Genomic DNA, 17,790 nt, shown 5'->3' on the forward strand with positions numbered 1-17,790 from the left:
AGTATAGAATCATTGTAAAAGAGCAATGTGGCTTTTATCAACTAAGAAACAACACAAAAAGCTCTCAGCTGCAGCCAATGGTAAATAAGTGTCTCTGTTATTGTTCCTTACATTTGGCGGTTTTTCTTGTCCTCTTGCTCTTCCATTTGCATCATCGCAGTCACGACATTAAAGAAGAAAGCTTTTGAGATGATCCTGGCTCCTGCCAGATGCATCCTTTTCAACAGTTACTTCTGTCTGGAGAAGGTTAAGTAATGTGGATGACAAGTTCTGTAAATAACAAGCTTTCAGAGATAATATCTGAGCTCTCACTGCCTGTCTCAGTTGTTACAGCACTTAATTAAAAGCAGAGCAGACCAAATCATGACTGTGACAGATCAGTGTAGTACTTCATTTTAACAAAGACCACATTAGAGATTGGTGTTGTCAAACTCCTGGTGCAGTGGGGGCCCTTAATAAGCACACACAAACCTTCCCACTCTTGTCAGCAGTCCAGAAATACTGTTTATTACAAATTGATATCTTACTTATCAAGTTAGCTTATTTTTTTTACCTTAAGGCAGATGCCCCGGAGTGTGCCAGGCAGCCCATTGTGCATATGGGGCCCTGCAAAGTCTGGGTACACTGTTGCCTGCCCTCCCAAGGTGTTTTTGTTTACAAAACGTGCCAGACAGCCCTGGCAGTCAAGAGAAAGGGCTTCTCCTGATAGATCTTTAATCCTCCTCCTCAAATGTCTAGTTCAGCTAATTGTGCTGGCCCATGTGATGGATATATGGTTGAATGCAGATCATGTGATCATCCACAAATGTAATTTTTTAAAAATTGCTGTAGACAAAAATCCTCTTTACGTTGATTTCAGTGGAATTGTTTGGGGTCTGGCAGCTGATGTTTGTTAATAAAATTAAAATCTACTGGTTTCTAACTGCTAGAATTAGAGATCTGTGTCTCCCATTTAGTCATGGTTTTTATTGAGGTGTTTTCTCAATAAGGCTATATGCAGATCTGTGGAGAGGAAAAGCTTTCAAATGTAGAGGTGTACAGACTGTCGGCTCCTGTGAATTGCTTTGTGCTAAGTAATACATTAGGAATCATGTAGGAATATGTGTGGATGAACTGGAAAAAAATACTATGTGATGAAGACTTTAACTGTCACTTTCTATTAGAAAAAGTTGTTATCTTTATTATGGTCTCCCCATCCTTTATTCCTCTCAATTGCTTCATCTTTGGAAGTTTCCACTTTCAAACTGGAATTTCTCCTCTATGGAATAGCTTTTCTGTTCTGTTGCTTTCAACAATTTTTTAAAAATATTTTTATTGATGTTGTATCAGCCTTTGAGTTGCCTCCCTCTTGGTTCCCTTTGGCACTCCTTTTCCTCTTGCCTGAGTGATACTGCACAGTCCTTGAGCACTTTCCTTCAGGGCTTTAGGGTCCATGCTCAACTCCAAAAGCATTCACAGGGAGGCTGTAGCACATACAGAATTTGATTTTGAATCTGCTGACCAGCCGTAGGAGTCCTGAGGATGCTTTAGCCATTGAAAAAGGATTGGAAAATAGTGCTGGATTTCATGGCCTCAGGTTCTCTAGTGAAGACCAGGACCTGAAACTCAGCCAGCACTGCTACAGTTTTCCCCTGACAATGAGTTGCAATAGGAGCTGCTACCATTTTAGAAAAGTACTGGACTATTTTGGCTCAAATTAGAAAGGAGCAGGCAGTGTTAGGTTTCTCAGTGCTTCCCTGCATACAGTTTCCTGTTAGGGTGAGTTTTATGCAGTTTTGAACTGTTTTGTGCAGGGGAAATGTATTTTGGGGAGCGGTATGGGGGCATATTCCTGTATGTATTTTTTTGTCAGCCCATGTATTGTAACTCATAATAACATTATGCGTAAAGCAAAAGTTTGAAGTTAACTAATGTTCTTCATGTGTTAAGGCAATGCACACTCCATCCACAGTTACAATGTTCAGTGCAAACATTTATAAAATTATTTTGTATTGAATTGTTCTGCATTACTAAATAGAATATATTCATATTTTAGATCTTCTTGGCTCTCAGTACATCTTTGTGTATTTCTATTGCAGCCATTGCAGGGATGGCATAATGAACTGTGATAGCAACATAATAGGTGAGTGAAGAGAGAGGGAAAAGGTATTTCAGGTTCAGTGAATACATTTCCTCCAGTCTCTGTGGAACCCCCTGTCTGAACTAGAAGATAGTGCAATGTGTATAAGTTAATTTCTGGGAAGGGATCCATAATTATATATTTGTGTGTATGAAAGCAATGCTCCTGCTTTGTACCAGCCTAATTGTTCAAAATACTGTTAAATCTGAACAACTTTTTTCCTCCTGTACTTTAAAATAATATTTTTTTTTGATTGCTAATGCAGATAAGCTTAGCTGCATGACCAACAGCAGCCCTTCAGTAGGGCAAAAAAAGGTTAGCTTTGCCCCAAATAATGAGGAGAGGCAACTGAAGGTTACTAGTGTTGCTGGATGTTATAATTTCTGTGTTACAAATCCTTATTTGCAGAATACAGAATTTCAGGTATGAAGACTAAAGCATTCATCAATTTTTCCCTCCAGCACACAGCTGCCCAGTTGGACAGATTTATATCAACTGCAGTAATCCACAAGTGGATCCTGAGCTCAGCAGAGAGAGGACTTGTGAGAATCAGCTGCTAAACCTCACTTTCTCAGCACACCTTCCTTGTGTGTCAGGTTGTGTCTGCCCACCAGGGTGAGTACAGACAGATTTGCATATTTTGGTACACAAACATGATTGAGTAATTAATTTTACTTGGACAATTTGAGATATGAAAGGCTGAGCATCAAACTTGTGAAGGCTTACCCCACAATACTGTCTGTTAAAGTCATAATAAATGCTAAACCAAGAGACACGTGGAGTTAAATACTTCATAATAATATGATCAAAAAAACAAGAATATAGAGATGGCTTTGAAATAATTTTATTCAAACTGTTGCTACAGCAGAATTGTGTTTATCTAGATTTTTTTTTCAAATATCTAACCTCTTATTTCATTATTTGGCCGAGAGAGACAAGAATATTTATTCATAGGCATAATTTTCAGTATTTTTTCCCTCAAAAAGATCTCAAGTCTTGGATTTATGTTGATAATGTATAGATCAGCTGTTGTGGAATCAAGCTGTATTTTTGAGAGAATTTTGATTATAAAAATAACAATAATGCATTTAAGTTATGCAATTCTTGATGAAATTTAATTTCTTAAGCACATAGCCTGAAGTTTTTAGTGTTAGAACTCTAAACTCATTTAAACTCTTGAAATAGTTCAATTGAAGTCTGTGAGTTCAGACTGAGTGAAGTGTAGATCTTTCTATTTTACAATAAAATATTGCTAGTCAGGATTTTAGCATTCTGCTTTAATACTCAGAAACATGAGAAGGTTCATATGAAACGGAACCATAATTAGTGGAAGTCACATTATGGTACCATGTTGAAAAAGTGCAGTGCTAAGGTAGACTTTGAAATTAACTGGAGGCAGGTATTTTCAGAACAGCAAAAATTCACCCTCTTGGACCAGGCTGACATACTTCCCAGCTACCTTCAGCAGCCCTATATGGCTGGCCACTCAGATCATAAACTTCTTATTCTCTGCTATTTTGCTGTGCATGACCTCTGAGCTTGTGATCTCTACTGCTTCCTGATGTAATTTAGGTCTAGAATGTGAGCAATTACATTTATTTTTTAGCATTGGAAGACTCAGTGTCAATTGCTGGTGATTCTGAAGCTCTGATAATATGGTTTTATGGTTGTAAGAGGCAAACTGTTATGATTTCCTAGGGACAAAAATACAAAATTAAGAACATTTGTCTTTTCTGTAACTTTGGCAAACTGAATTATTTTCTACAGTATATTGGCTGCAGAGATACTAGCACAAAATTATTTGGTTTTGTTTCATTGGGTTTTTTTGTTTGTTTGGGGGGTTGGTTGTTTGGTTAGGGGTTTGGGTTTTTTTTTGAGGACATGCAAAGGGACAGACTTTTTTGTGTTTCATGATTTTACCCTCAGTGCTGCTCAAGGCAGAACTAGGAAACAGTGTAACAAGGGTTTGAATTAGCAATGTCAGTCTGTACTGATGAAGCCGAAATTAAAGTTACTTAAAAGCTTGTCAAAACTGGTATCTTTTAAATATTCAGCTCTAGTGGTCCTATATTGCTTAAACATTTGTTTTCATCTGAGGTTGCTTTAGGAAAAATTAGGATGATCCTGTAGGTGTGTGGTTTTTGGTGTGCTTTTGGAAAAGCGAGAGACTTATGCTATGGATTACCTATGCAGGTATTATTTAGATAATGAATCTTAATTGTTTAGGAATTTTTGTAAGAGATGCTTTTGATAGAAGCTGGATAGAAGTTGGATATGAAGAGCCCTAATGTTTTAAGTCAGTCACTGAATTCATACTACAATGATTCATGCTGCAGATTGAACACTTTAGAGTCAGAGCCAGTACAGCACAGTAATGAAATTTTTTAAATTAAATTTTTCAAAGAGAAAAATGGGTAAAATACTGTCATCTTTACACAGTACTTTGTCCTGTGTTCATGTCATTTCAAGCAGTGCAGGATTCAGTGTGCTGTGACTTTATGCAACTTTGAAATCCCTCTTCTAGGCTATCAGTTCTTACTGGTTGTCATGGGCTAGCACTGGCCAGATGTTAATGCACCCATGAATATATGTTTTTTCCCTAACAACCACTGTGGAATGTGATCAGGAACAGAGCAGAGCAGGCCCAAAACTTGAAAGCAGAAAACAAAACTTTATTACATTACATAAGAACAGAAATAGAAAAGAAAAAAAAAATCAGAAATTAAAACTTCCCAGAACATTTCTTCTCTTCCCCCAATTTTCACCCCTTACATGTTACCCTCCATGGACCAAAACCTTGGGTTTTAAATCAAACAATCACCACTCAAAAAAACTAATCTTCAATTCAGCAAGGGAGAGAGGAGTCTGTCTTGCACCACAGACTGCTCCTCAGAAAACACAGGTCCACCCCTTATGTGTTTCCATGTCACCCATGGCACTTCCTGGAGAAGTCTGCCATGGTGACACTCTCTTTTCTATGTCCAGTGCTCTCACCACTGTCCATGGGCCAAAGCTGCATATAGGGCTCTTTTTAAGGATGCTTGCATGCTGAGCTCTCCCCATCTTTTCCCCTGGGGCCGAGGGTTTCTTCTCTGAGGGCAGAGAGCACCACCATACCCTCTTCCTCTCTTCTCTGTTCACTCCACTGCAGCAAGTCGAGCCAGCTACATCCACCCAAATGCAGTTTATGTTCAAAAGAGACTCAAGTTCAGTTTATGGCTAACATTATGCAAGAAAAGTCCAGCCTAAAAGCCACTACTCTTCATCTCTGCCCATCTGGGGTTCTTTTCATCTTCCTTTATCATCTCGATCCCAGGCTGTCTCTCTCTCTCTTCTGAAGCCACTAGCCATGAGAATCAATGTCTGGGAAAAATTTCCTTCTGCCTCAGAAAGAGTTAACAGTTCTTGGCTCCCGGCAGGGCTGCAGGCTCAGGCACTCCCAGGCTTGGCAACTCCCACACGCAGCTGGGCATCTTCTCGTGGGTGGGGGGGGGACGGGACGGAAGGCACCTCCACAGTTTTCCACCCCTCCATCCTGGATGGGGCCAGCTCAGCTGCAGACCTCTTCACTCTCTTCCCTGCTCTGGGACCCCAGCTTACTTCAGCTCGGCTGCGTGGTTCTCCTCCCTGACTCAGCCTTGTAAGCTGAGCGGGGGAGGAGGCAAATATATTTCTCTGCTGAAACCGGAACCCAAAAGACGCAGACCCTCTGGGAGTCCTTCCTTTTAACCCCTTGTGTTCTCAGAGGCGTGTCCAAACCTCCCAGTGGCTGCTCCAGGTGCCGGCATAAAACCTGATCACTGATTGGTTTGCCCACAACTTCCTGGAAAATTCACCTCCCCCTCAAACCGAGACACTGGTGAAACAGAAAACTGAGGTGACGTTGTCCACTTTAAAAGGGTAAAACAGCCATGGAGTTTCTTTGATCTTAACATTAGTCCTTTACATGAAATAATAAGTTTGATTCCTTTATTCATGTTTTTGTTCCTGTTTGAGATCTTGCATCAGTTTATCTTGATTCATTATATGTAAGCTAAGCTGATTTAAGGAGAAATGAAATCAGTTTTAATGTGTTTGATTAGTTGATTTAGGTAACATAATTTAAAAAGTGAGTGAAGTGAATGTGTCACAACTAAAATCTGTTTAGGAAGCTACATTCTTTCAGGAGGAAAGACCTTTCTGATCTGTTTAGTGGGGAGATTATTCCTCAGTGATACTCTGAAAGGTGCTTAACAAAACCTAACAGAAGGGAAGGAAAGAACCTCTTTTTACAGAAGTGGTGTTAAGATTTCAAGGGGGCAATATTTTTGTTTTGCAGTCTGTTTTTCTAGTATCTGGAGTCTCAAATATTCTTTCAAATACTTTGCTACTTCTGTTTTTGTGCTTACAGTGCAGCTGTGCTTCATTCTTTTTCCTCTGCAGTGAGTAAATCAGATGCAAGTAGATGTCGGAGTCCATGTTTCCATGGATCCTCCACAGAGAGTGAAAAGTACAGAGATAGAAATAAAACCTTTAGAAAAATTAGAATATATAAAAGCTTTAGATACATAAAGTAGAAATCTAACCCTTAGCTTTAAGTCTTACATGCCCTAAGTCCTAGTTCAGTGTAGAAGGACACAGCTTCAGGCTTAGTGATAGAGTACAGACATAACAAAAATAGAGTAGGGTACTGTTTATAATTTTTAGTATGAGTTTTATGTACAACAAGGTAGAACCTTATGCTAGTAAGATAGAGTTTTATGTTAATAGATATGCTATGTGCGTAGGTTTTGACGCTGATTTTTGTAGTTTTACGAACTTTAGAATTGTACCTAGATTGGTTAGTGTGTAGATAAAAAATATGAATATGCATTTTGCAATTTGGGATAAAAGGCCTCTGTGTCAGTCAGTCAGGGGTCGAGTGATCAATCAGATCAATCGATCCAACCTCCACCTCCTGCAGCCTGAGGAAGGAGCCTTGCCAGGGAGCTGAATGGATTCTAAAGGTACCATCCATTGTAGCCTGGCATCTGGGCCCTGGGGTCCCGTTCCTTCCCCCTGCGAGGGTTTGGGACCCCAGGGACCCCTCCTTGTCCCTGCGACCCTGCCGAGTTGGGAACCCCTCCATTGCCACTGTGATCCCCGTGGCTGGGACCCCTGTCTGGGATCTGTGATCTTGTGTTCCCTTTCTGTTATTGTGACCCCACGGTTGAAAAATCCTGCTTGGGGTCAGATGGGAGGCTGATTTACCTAGAGGCTGTAATGTCAGATATGTGCTTTGCTTATAGTCTTACTAGTTTTGCTTGCTAGGAATTCTATGCTTTGTTTGCTGTTTCATTAGAGTTGTGTGTGTTAAGATTTCTATGCTTTGGTTATTGTCTTGTTTAGACTTTGTTTGCCTAGGTTTTTAATTGATTGTAGAATAAGGCCACTCTCAGAACTCTTATGCCTTCAGATATGTGCTTTTGTATAAATAAATTACTCTATTTAGATACTAAAATGCTGTAAGATCTTATAGATACTTTTTACCCGTACAACGACCTAGGCAAGTAACCATGCTTAAGTAAATATCTAAATTTGCAGGAGATAGTTCTATGGGTTAAAGTTTTTAAGGTACAAAAATTGATGATACACTTTACATCTGTTTTAGAAGCTGTTGAAATCAAACATTAATTCTCCTGGAACTCACTTTCTAATGTTGATTCACCCTACTTTGCCTGACAAATGAAGTAATGTTTAAGACTTTATTAATATTTTTTCTTACTGATTTTCATCTGTCACCATTTAAAGGGAAATGTTCTTTATTTCTATGTTGCATTTCAAAAAAATAAGTAATACTCTCTCAGTACATATTTTTTCAAGTATCATATTTGAATTACATTTTCTTCTTCTGGGTCTCTACAAATCAAATTATTTTTCCTCCTTAACTATACCAAATGGGCATGACTTGACATCGAGACAGAATCCTTAATCAGACTGCAGAAGAAACAAGGAGAAAAGACAAAATAAAGGCAAAGGAGGGGAATAAACAGTGGTATTTTCCTGCATTTCTGGATGCTATGTGATGTGTTTGCTCCAAATGGACATATGCTGGTTTGCGGATGTCCTGTTCTATTGCATTTCCATGATTTCCAGTATGACCAGTTATGATCTCCAAAACAAGTTCTGTTTATTGTTGCTTACAGTCTCCTCTTAGGCTTGCTATCAAGAAAAGCAGTCACTTTCCTGAAGGAATTACTTGTGTTTTTTCTCTTCCCCTATTGACAGGATTGTACCGTTTGACTGGAGTATGAGTTGGATTTAACTGATCTATATTTTATAAAGTGTACAGCATAAAATTTGTGCTGTATTTGCAATATATATGGTTTTGTGGGGGTGTTATAATGGTTGGGGTTAATTATCTTAGAGGTATTTTCCAGTCCACATGGTTCTATGAGTCTAACAAGAGCCCTGTCATACTTTTGAAGACAGGTACTTTCATTTGGACTACTCAAATTGTTTGATAACATACATAAGTATTTATTTTAGATCATGTTATCGATTCATATTTCCATTAGCTGAAATATTTAGCAATTTTCATGTCTATTCCATAATAATTCCATCTTGCTGGAAAAACCAAGGCCTGCCAGCCTCTAAGTATGAATAATAAATACAAATTCTGAGAATTGTGTCAATAGAGTGAAATATAAATGCAAATAGTAGTGGTTTTTATTGCTTCTATTACATCTGCCTATTAGATCTTCATCATTTTTCCCTTTTATGTTTTTGTTCCCTCTATAAAGCTATGTTCAACCAACCACTATACAATTAACCTAGATCAAACAGTCTCTAACTTTTCAGGATTTCAAAACTTTAGTTTCAAAATTTTCAGGATTAACTTTTTTTTAGCTTTAAATCACAGCCAAAATTCTCTTCCTAATCATGCTTATAAATTTGGCTGTAATTTTCTCCTTGTTTCAGTGACTCTTTAAAAATTTCCCTCTCAATGTTAGTAGTGCAAGGGAATAAAAAGTTAATCCTCAGCTGGCTGCTAGCAGTGGTTATCTATAAAGCCTGGTCACTTAATTTCTCACTGTTCAGCAACATTCAGTACCCAACTTGATATTTTATTGAGTGTCAACAGACTGATCTTACAAAGAAAGCAACACCACTCTAGAATAACTAAGAGCATAGTGTGCTCCATAATTCCAAGTATGTGTGTTTATTTTTGTGGCCTGTGAGTCTGTTTGAACCTCAAGAACTCGAGGCAATTGTATTGGAGTTTTCTTTTTTCCTTGCACTATATGTTTAATGGTTAACAACTACATGAGCCAACATTTTAAGCAAAATGTCTGACAAATTTTTTCTTATGTACGTTTAGGAAAAGCAAAATCAGTCCTTATTTATCCCACCCTCACACCCTGGAGACATTATTTATGACATAGAAGAATATCTTCTGTGCTAAAACTTGACTATACTAAATTCGAGAAAATTTAACACAATTAGAATTTCTATGGCTTTCTGTATTTTAATCACTTATTGCTGTCATAAAATAGATGAAGGAAGAGTTAGTAAATTCAAAGCTGTAGTATCCTTTAATTGTAATGAAGTTTTATAGCTAGGGAATATGATGCCAGATTTTCCTTCTAAAAATTTCTAAATTATCATTGTATTTCTGTGCTATGTATCAAGTGACACATAACAAGCTTAAACACATTTTGGAAGGTTTTATTAAAAAAACCTCTTCACTTTCTAATTTTCACACAAAGAAAACAATGAACGTTGCCATCTTATAAATGTGCCTATGGACAAAAAACTCTATTAATGAAGGATTAAGATGGGAAGAATACAGATGAGTTTCAAATATTTTTAGAAAATTAATCTTTATTAATGTAATTACGTTGACCATGTTATGTCTTAAAATAAGTCTCCTTAGATTAAATCAAAGTCTTGTGTTGTTGGTGTGTGTTTACTATAATTTTTCAGAAGACCTACTGCTCCTCAGTTTAAACTCAGAATTTACTATCAGCATGAAAATAAAAACTGTGTTCTGTCCAATCTTCACTTTTCTGGATGGCCCTGCTGCTGCTTTCAGGCTAAGTATTTTTAGTAAACCTAAACCTATGGTTTAGGCAGAGCTTTGGAGAGGTCTGTCGAGGTTTAATCTTTTCCAGGCAAATAAGAATTAACCCCCATGGGGATACATCCCATCATGGCTATGCAGTTGACTATTTCCTCAGGAACGTACAATTCTCTTACAAAGATTGCATCAATGGTCTTGTGTTTGGGTGTTTCAGGAACCAGTATTTATCCACACCAGATTTTATGCTGGTTTGTATTTCTGATGGCAATAGACACAGCATGCTAAAGGTGCAGGAGCTCATTTCCAAAGAAAACATCTATTGCAGAGCCCTTGCAAGACAATCCGGTTCTTTTCCAACCTCTTCTGCTTTGCAGACTTGCAACTTCCCTCGATGTATTTTAGAGTTCATTCTTTCCTCTTGGAATATTTATCAACCCTCTTGGTCTCCTACTTTCTAGTTTACCCCAGCTGCAAATAAATTTATGGGGTTTTTTTCCTGTACTTGTATTAATTGACAGTAAAACTTCACCAGTATCATTTAGGTTGTTGAGCACCTTTTCATAAGACCTTCTGCTTTCTGACTTGTTTTTAAGAAGAGAAATAGTGAACTCAGGTACTTAGTTCAAAGGAAAACTTCCATTATGTTCAGAGTTACTTTCTGAAATTCTGGTGCTGGTGGTGGAGCTGGTTGCAGGAAGGTTTCCAATCCAGGGTGAAGCTGCAGAAGAAGCTGAGTTAAAGCATCAAAATCATTCGTTAATACAGAAAGGTGGAAGGGCATAGTGAGAATAGTAAAAACCTTCCAAGCATTCTACAAAATAACTTAATATGTTGGTATAATAAACCAGGGGAAAGAGGAAGAAGAGATTTTAAGAAGCTCCCCAAACAAAAAAGAAAACAGCCAAAATGTATTAACTCTCTCTTTTAGACAGTGAGTGAACTGTAATGAAAGCATTAGGTGCTACATTAGTGTTACTAATGTTGGATTTTTCTCTGAAAAATTATCTTGTTTTCTGCTTAGAAAAGTCAAATGCTTCCTGCTGCTTATTTTGTTTATTTTTTGCTTCCCTTAAAATCTATTGCAGATGTTTGTAGGACAATCTGTGAAACCTTCAGAGAGCAAATTTAATGTTGTGGTAAAAGTACTTGTGGCTGCATAAATCAGTTCATGGTAGGCTGTTGCAGGAGAGAGGGGAAGGAGCTTGTACAAGACACAGACTGTTGAAAACTGCTCTGCTGGAAGCTGAGAGAGTGATTTTTTTAAATTGTTTTGGTCCAGATTTCTGATTTTTGCAGAAGCAAGGGAGTGTTTGATGAATCACAGGTCACATAACTTCTAATGGTGCCTTTACCAAGACTATTTACATATTTCTCTGTGTATGAATGCAGAAAGGTGTAGATAGTAATAGGATAATAATGGATGTTCAGCAGGGTGAAGTGGGATAGTTGTCCTTGTGTCTCTGCATTTCATTATAGGCTGGACAGTAAAAACAAGCATCAAGAAAAATGTCTGATACTTCAAAGAGGAGCTGTGCAAGGCTTCTCTGTAGGGTATTTGTGGTGAATTCTTAGATCATTGAAATCTATCCATTTGCTTGGCTTTACAAGAGAGAAAGCTGTTATCACTTTTTTTTTTAATCCAGTGTAATAACGTGAGGAAAAAACTGCATTTAGTGTTACCTTGTCAGTGTGATCTCTTTGTGTCTGAATGTGCTGTTCAGTTCTGAGCAGCTTTAAACCAGTGGGAATTTGTCTCACAGTTGATTGTCTCCAAGTGACACAATGCTTGAAATAAGAATGGATTACAAAGAACACTTCACCTACCCTGGAGGAAAATTACAGTTTTTCAGTTTAATGGGGGAGGAGGGTTTAGGGTATTCTGCATGTTCCCATTCATAAGCCTTACAGAGCTGTAAATTTGTCTGATACACAACACACTGAAGAAGAGTCAAATAAAAATTACAAGTTTGTACAATATAATTTGTCAAATACAAATTACAAGCTCATTAATATGAGGAAAATAAAATGCCCCATAATTCAATGATGAAATGTTTCCTTTTGGATAGCAGGGAAACAAAACATTATTGTTACCCTGTTTGTCATGGATATGCCTCACACCTATCACATCTTGTCCATGGTGCAGTATCTTGCCCAAATGTCAGTGCTAAACATCAGGAACAATGAATGTTAGGAACACAGGAAAACCTGTGCAAAATTTGTATTACTACAGAGAGGTACTGGGATTCCAAACAAACTTCCCTTGAAGGAAAAAATATTATCTGCCAAAAGTTCATTTCAAGAGACTGTTTATTTCTCAATACAAATATGTTTCAAACATTAGGAACAAGGATAATCCTAGACTGCATGGTGCCCATAAGGAATCTTTTTATTATGGAGCTGGCATGTTAGCTGCTCTAGATTCTTATGTTGTGTGGAATGGGGCAGGATCAAAACAACTTGGAGCTGCAGCAGTTGCAGTGAAAGACACTGCTGCAGCTTGTCAAGAGTTCAAGTTCCACAGCTTTCATTTGAGAGATGGATTTGTCATTGCAGCTGTTCTGTTGTTGGACCCTCAGGTCCCCGCTTTGCTTATCCAACAGTATTACAGTACCTGTGAAAAAATGAATTGGTTTTTGGAAGAAATGCAACTTTCTTGGGCTCAATGAAATTATAACTTATGTAATAAAATAACTCAATGGTTCTGGTATGTTTCTTGGCATTAATTTGTAGAATCTGCTTGAGATCCCTCGTTATCTCTCTCTATCGAATTTCACATTTTCTGAATGTTATCAAAAAGCCACAAACATTTTACTTTAAAATTAGGACTAGTTGCTCTATTTAGTCTTGCTAGGCAAGAATTCCTCTGTTCTTTCTCTATGAAAGTAATCTTTTTCACTTTACTTTTTTAATAGTTTCCCATCTTTATCTGGTTGTCTAGGAGTTGTGTGTAAACGCAAATTCATAGCATTTATCTTGAACTGTAAAAAGCTATGCATATGGTTATCTGTGTTATAATGAAAACCTCCTTTGAAGACTGTGAGGATACTTCTGCTACTAAACTTGAGTATATTTGTAATTGCTTGCATGAAGGTGGCTGTCATGCAGAAATAAATATTAATTAATGAATACTAATTTCATGCAGCCAGGGTAGCTCTTTTGGTATTGATGAAATTATTGATGGAGGAAGAGCCATAACTATAGCTGTTGTAAGCTGTAGAAAATCTGCAGCAACATAAAACTCTTTAAATCAGGGAAAGAAAAGAAGAGGACAAGAAGAAATCCTCATTTAAAATCCTTAGACTAAATATGCCAGTAATTTTGCATAGTAGGAGTACATACCACTGTAATAAAGGGCTGTGATGGCTCCCACATCTCATGGATTATCTCTTGGCTTCAGTTAAATGCAGTTTAATTGGCTGAGTTACAAGCAATTTGGTGAAATTTAGAGGATTTCTAGAAATTCTTAGTTTCCCTGACCTTAATATTTGTATATTAACAAGTCAGTCTTCAGAGGGTTAGTGATTGAAAGATTAGTCCCCAAAGTGTTGGCACTTAGCAGAGATAAAATATTCAGGTACCTGTGAAAGGAAGATACCAAATTGCTCATGCAGAATTATTAATACAATTGTGCCTTTTCAGTTTCAGAAGACTTTAAATATTATTTGGGTCTCAATACCAAAACTGGTAGTAACTTTAAAGTTTAGGAAAATATTTTTGTTTCTAGATATCAGCTATACTGCTGCTGGATGTCTATTTTCTGCTCTTTTTTTGATAGTCTTGTGAAACATGGGGACATGTGCTTGGATGCAGATGAATGTCCATGCTCATGGAAAGGAAAGGAGTATTTTCCAGGCGACAAAGTAATTTCTTCCTGCCATACATGGTAAGTGGAGGTCTATTTAAGTGATTAATTCATTTTAGTTGTGTATTTGTAGCTTGTTTATTTTTTCTTCATGTGTTTTAATCACAAATATCACAGCGGAGTATCTAAATCATCTACTTTGACTTAGTACTTACATTTCTTCAGAGAGCTATTGAAACTGGTTCAGGTTTTGTTGTTCCAAAGTGCTTTAGCAAATAACAAAATAATAGTGATTTGGGATCTTTGTAGTTTTTGAAAATCGTGATTTAGAAAATGATATTTTTTATTTTCAAGGTCATGACTAGTGTTCCTAAAGTACTGGTAAAATCCCTTAAATATGGCACCTCAGTGACATTTATTTAAAAGCTTTTTACTTACTCATTTTCACATTTAGCACTGAATCTGAGCAGTCTAGAGACCAGAACATAACCCTGTGTTCTTAAATATGCATCCACTACGATGTTGAATTAGGGGAGTACTGAGCAACATCATGTACTGAACAAAGGAACTGGTAACTTGGTCACTGATTTTGTGAATGTGGGTAACTGATGAGTCAATCAGCATTCAAAGGGAGAATTCCAATAGGCAAGGCTTGATAGGGTCATTTAAACATACGCAGGCCCCTACTCCATTTACTATCCAGTGTTGTACAGGCAGCACGTGCCCTGGCAGGTTTCCTTGAGCACTCTCAGTAGGATGTGTTCTACTGTCATTTTAATAAGTGTCTCAGGAGTGTGAAAATACACCCCACCTACCCGATACTGAAACAAGCTCGTTTCTTGACAATCTCTGCCTGTTTTCTTCTCTGACCATGGCTGAACCTTCCAGGCTGGCACTAAGCAGTGCTATTTGTCGTGCCAGTGCCTCAGAAAAATCAGCTGTACTGTCAAGCAGCATGATGCTGTAGTAGAGGTGTAGCCTCCAGATTCCCAGCAGAGCAGTTCCCTCTTTTTGTGCCCTCCTTGGAGCTCACCAGGAGCATTTAACTGGTGTCCCCTGGTGAGCTGCTGCTCCTGGCCTGCCCAGCCCAGGGAAGGCTTGTCCTGTCAGCACCAGGCTCTGCCTTGTCTGGATGTTGTGCCCCCTCCAGCCTTGTGCTGATTGCCTTCCTCTGCCTCTCGTCAGGTCCTCAGTAGCTGCTCTAGAAGAGATTTGTAGCCCTTTGGTCGACTGGTGAAGCGACTCACAAGCCATCTCCACTGGGCAGGCAGGTAAAGCGACCCGGGTTATTCACCCCCTTGTTTCCAAAGGCCTCTCCATTTGGATCTGGTGTGGGATTGCTTGCATCAGAGAGAATTAATTTATCCCAGCTAATCTCTAGGAGACGTCACCAAAGGCACCAGCAGTGCAGGCAGACAGACACTGGATATTACTGGATATTTAGCCTTCTCTTTTTTTTTTTTCTTCCTGAGGCCAGGCTCATTAATTCATGCACAAGTCCTTAATCTTGTTGTGGCTTTTGTAGTCTTCCATGTCCAGAAGCAGAGACAGATTGAGTGTTAATGGCTTTTTGGCAATCACTTGTTCTTGAGTAGAGGGGAGTCTGCAACAAGCTCCACTTGATATAAAGCATACAAAATCTCTGAGTCTGCTGAGTGTGTATGCAGGGGTGTATCAGATATGTTAAGGGAAAGGTGCAAAGCATGGGAGTGGTTCTGTACAAACACACATGCTTAGGCACTCAAAGAAGTTACCATATAGTGGGGTTGGTGCGTTGGATTAGTGTGTGTTGATAGTAAATGTCATCTTACTCATATTTGATGTAGTGTTAGCAGCATAAGTATGATCTGATTTATCTATTGAACAGTAACATGAAAAACAGAACAATTTCATAAGTTGGCAAAACTACCTGTGAACTGACAGGAACTTTCAACTCAAGCTCTGGGGTCTGACTGACCTGTGGTTCTAGGTTTCCCAAGTTTTGTTTTTAGTGCAAGTACCTGAAATATTTAGCCTGTAGTGGCAACATTAAACACAAAATGCTCTAATGCTGAGGCTATCCATGCAACATTTTGATGGTGTGCTGTGCCAGGTAAGATGGATTTCTGCAAGTAGATGTGCTGGTCTGCTGTCATCATGCTGAGACCATTGAGCAACTCCTGGTCACTCTGTGGGCTGCTGAATTTGGCCTCTCTCAGGGTTATTGTTTCCCTGAGATTCTCCTTGGGGTTGGTGTTCCCCAAGGTAATAAGGGTCTCCCAAGGTTGCTGTTCCCTGGGAGTTTCCTCTGGGTTGCTGTTCCCAGAGGTAATAAGGTTTTCAGTCTTCTCTTTGCCCTAAGTGTTTCACACCAGAGGTAGAGATGACAAACTGAGTCCGCCGGTGCACATTTCCAAGGTTGTTTATTCTTCATTATCTCAGTCCTTTCTCAGCTCTGCCAGGCCTCCCTGGCAGGGTACCTTATCTTAGTTCTTTCTCAGCTCTGCAAGGTGTCTCTGCAGAGCAGGACACGTGGCGGACTGGGCGGATCAGAGAGCCCCGCACCTTATGTACAGTACCCCTGACCCAATCACTGTCCACAAAGTACTTTTTATTTACAAAATTTTACCAATACCTACTACCTATACTAACATGTCAGTTCTACTCTAAGCCAATCTCTAAAACCCAACTCAGCACAAGATGGGGGACGAGAACAAGAACAAGGAAGACAGGGGCCACTCCCCAATTCCTCCATCTTGCCTCTTCAGCCCCATATACTAAGAATCCTAATTTCTATATTTATATTCTATAATAAACCATCCACTACTTATTTTAAATTCTTAGGATTTGTGATTCTTCCTGCATGTGAGTGTTCACTCCCATGGACAGCAATCAGAGTCAGTGTCCTCCTGGGATCTGTGTGGGTCTAACTGACCCCCCTGTACAGATCCCAGACCCCCCTGTCTGGTCTCCAAACCCTCCAGGGTGGCCAGAGGGATGTTCTAGACTCCAACAGGCCTCCTGTATTCTTTAACAAATACTTCGTGGAAATATGCTTTATAAAAAACTATTTCAAGTTTAGAAGATTCTGGTAGCTCAGCTTTTCCAACTGGGGCTCTCTGGATTCTGATAACTAAATGCTAGTTCACTTAGTATGAAACAAGCCTGGTGTAGAAGACTTTAAAGACGTTGTGTAGCTCTGAATCCCTTTCTTCTGACTATATATGTGTTCCTGAAAAAAAGGAAAGGATCTCCCTAGGCTTTATGTGTTAAGAAATGTTTCTGCACAGGGCCTTAAGGGTCAGCATATGTAGAAGGATTTGAAGAGGGCAAGAGTGAAACTAAAACCTAATGTCTCAGGAGAACATGAGAGGTAGCACTTACTTTTCCAGTCCAAACGTAATTTCTTCTGTTTGCCCCTCTCTCCATCAGCTTGATGAGGTTCCTTCCTTTGGTACTGTTCTGAGGTGATGGCAGTTAGCAAGTCCTGCTGCTATTTCCTTGTGCTTTGGTACAGCAAACACCTCTCCCATGTTGTGTTTTTAATTTACTTTAGCCATATGCTTCATGTATTGATACATGAAGTGATGGAAAACACAAGCAGTGAACCAAATCGGTGATGGGATCAGCAGTCTTGGAAAGTCTGGACAGTGGCTCCATGTAGGTGCAAGTCAGTTGCTAGGTGATCTGGATGAAGACTGATGCTTCCAGTAGCTGGAGATGCCTAGATTTTCTAGATATTTGCAGCCCTTTTAGAAACAATGGTGTACTGGCACTGTGATAGAAATATGAAGGAAAAGTTACCCTGACAAAAACTCATACTGAGAAAAAACTTCATACTGCCTGCTC

At 38.8% G+C, this 17,790-nt stretch overlaps 1 protein-coding gene across 1 annotated transcript in view; it reads left to right on the plus strand.

Annotated features, from left to right (window-relative positions):
• The window catches only part of OTOG (otogelin), a 96,127-nt gene that overhangs the window by 30,508 nt on the left and 47,829 nt on the right, over positions 1 to 17,790 (plus strand). The window contains exons 22-24 of the mRNA XM_063398102.1: positions 2,079 to 2,122; positions 2,581 to 2,734; positions 13,936 to 14,043. Coding sequence (XP_063254172.1) covers positions 2,079 to 2,122; positions 2,581 to 2,734; positions 13,936 to 14,043 — 306 coding nt within the window. The remainder of the gene's footprint in view (positions 1 to 2,078; positions 2,123 to 2,580; positions 2,735 to 13,935; positions 14,044 to 17,790) is intronic.

This window comes from Prinia subflava, chromosome 5, assembly GCF_021018805.1.
Source record: "Prinia subflava isolate CZ2003 ecotype Zambia chromosome 5, Cam_Psub_1.2, whole genome shotgun sequence".
Taxonomy (NCBI): Eukaryota; Metazoa; Chordata; class Aves; order Passeriformes; family Cisticolidae; genus Prinia; species Prinia subflava.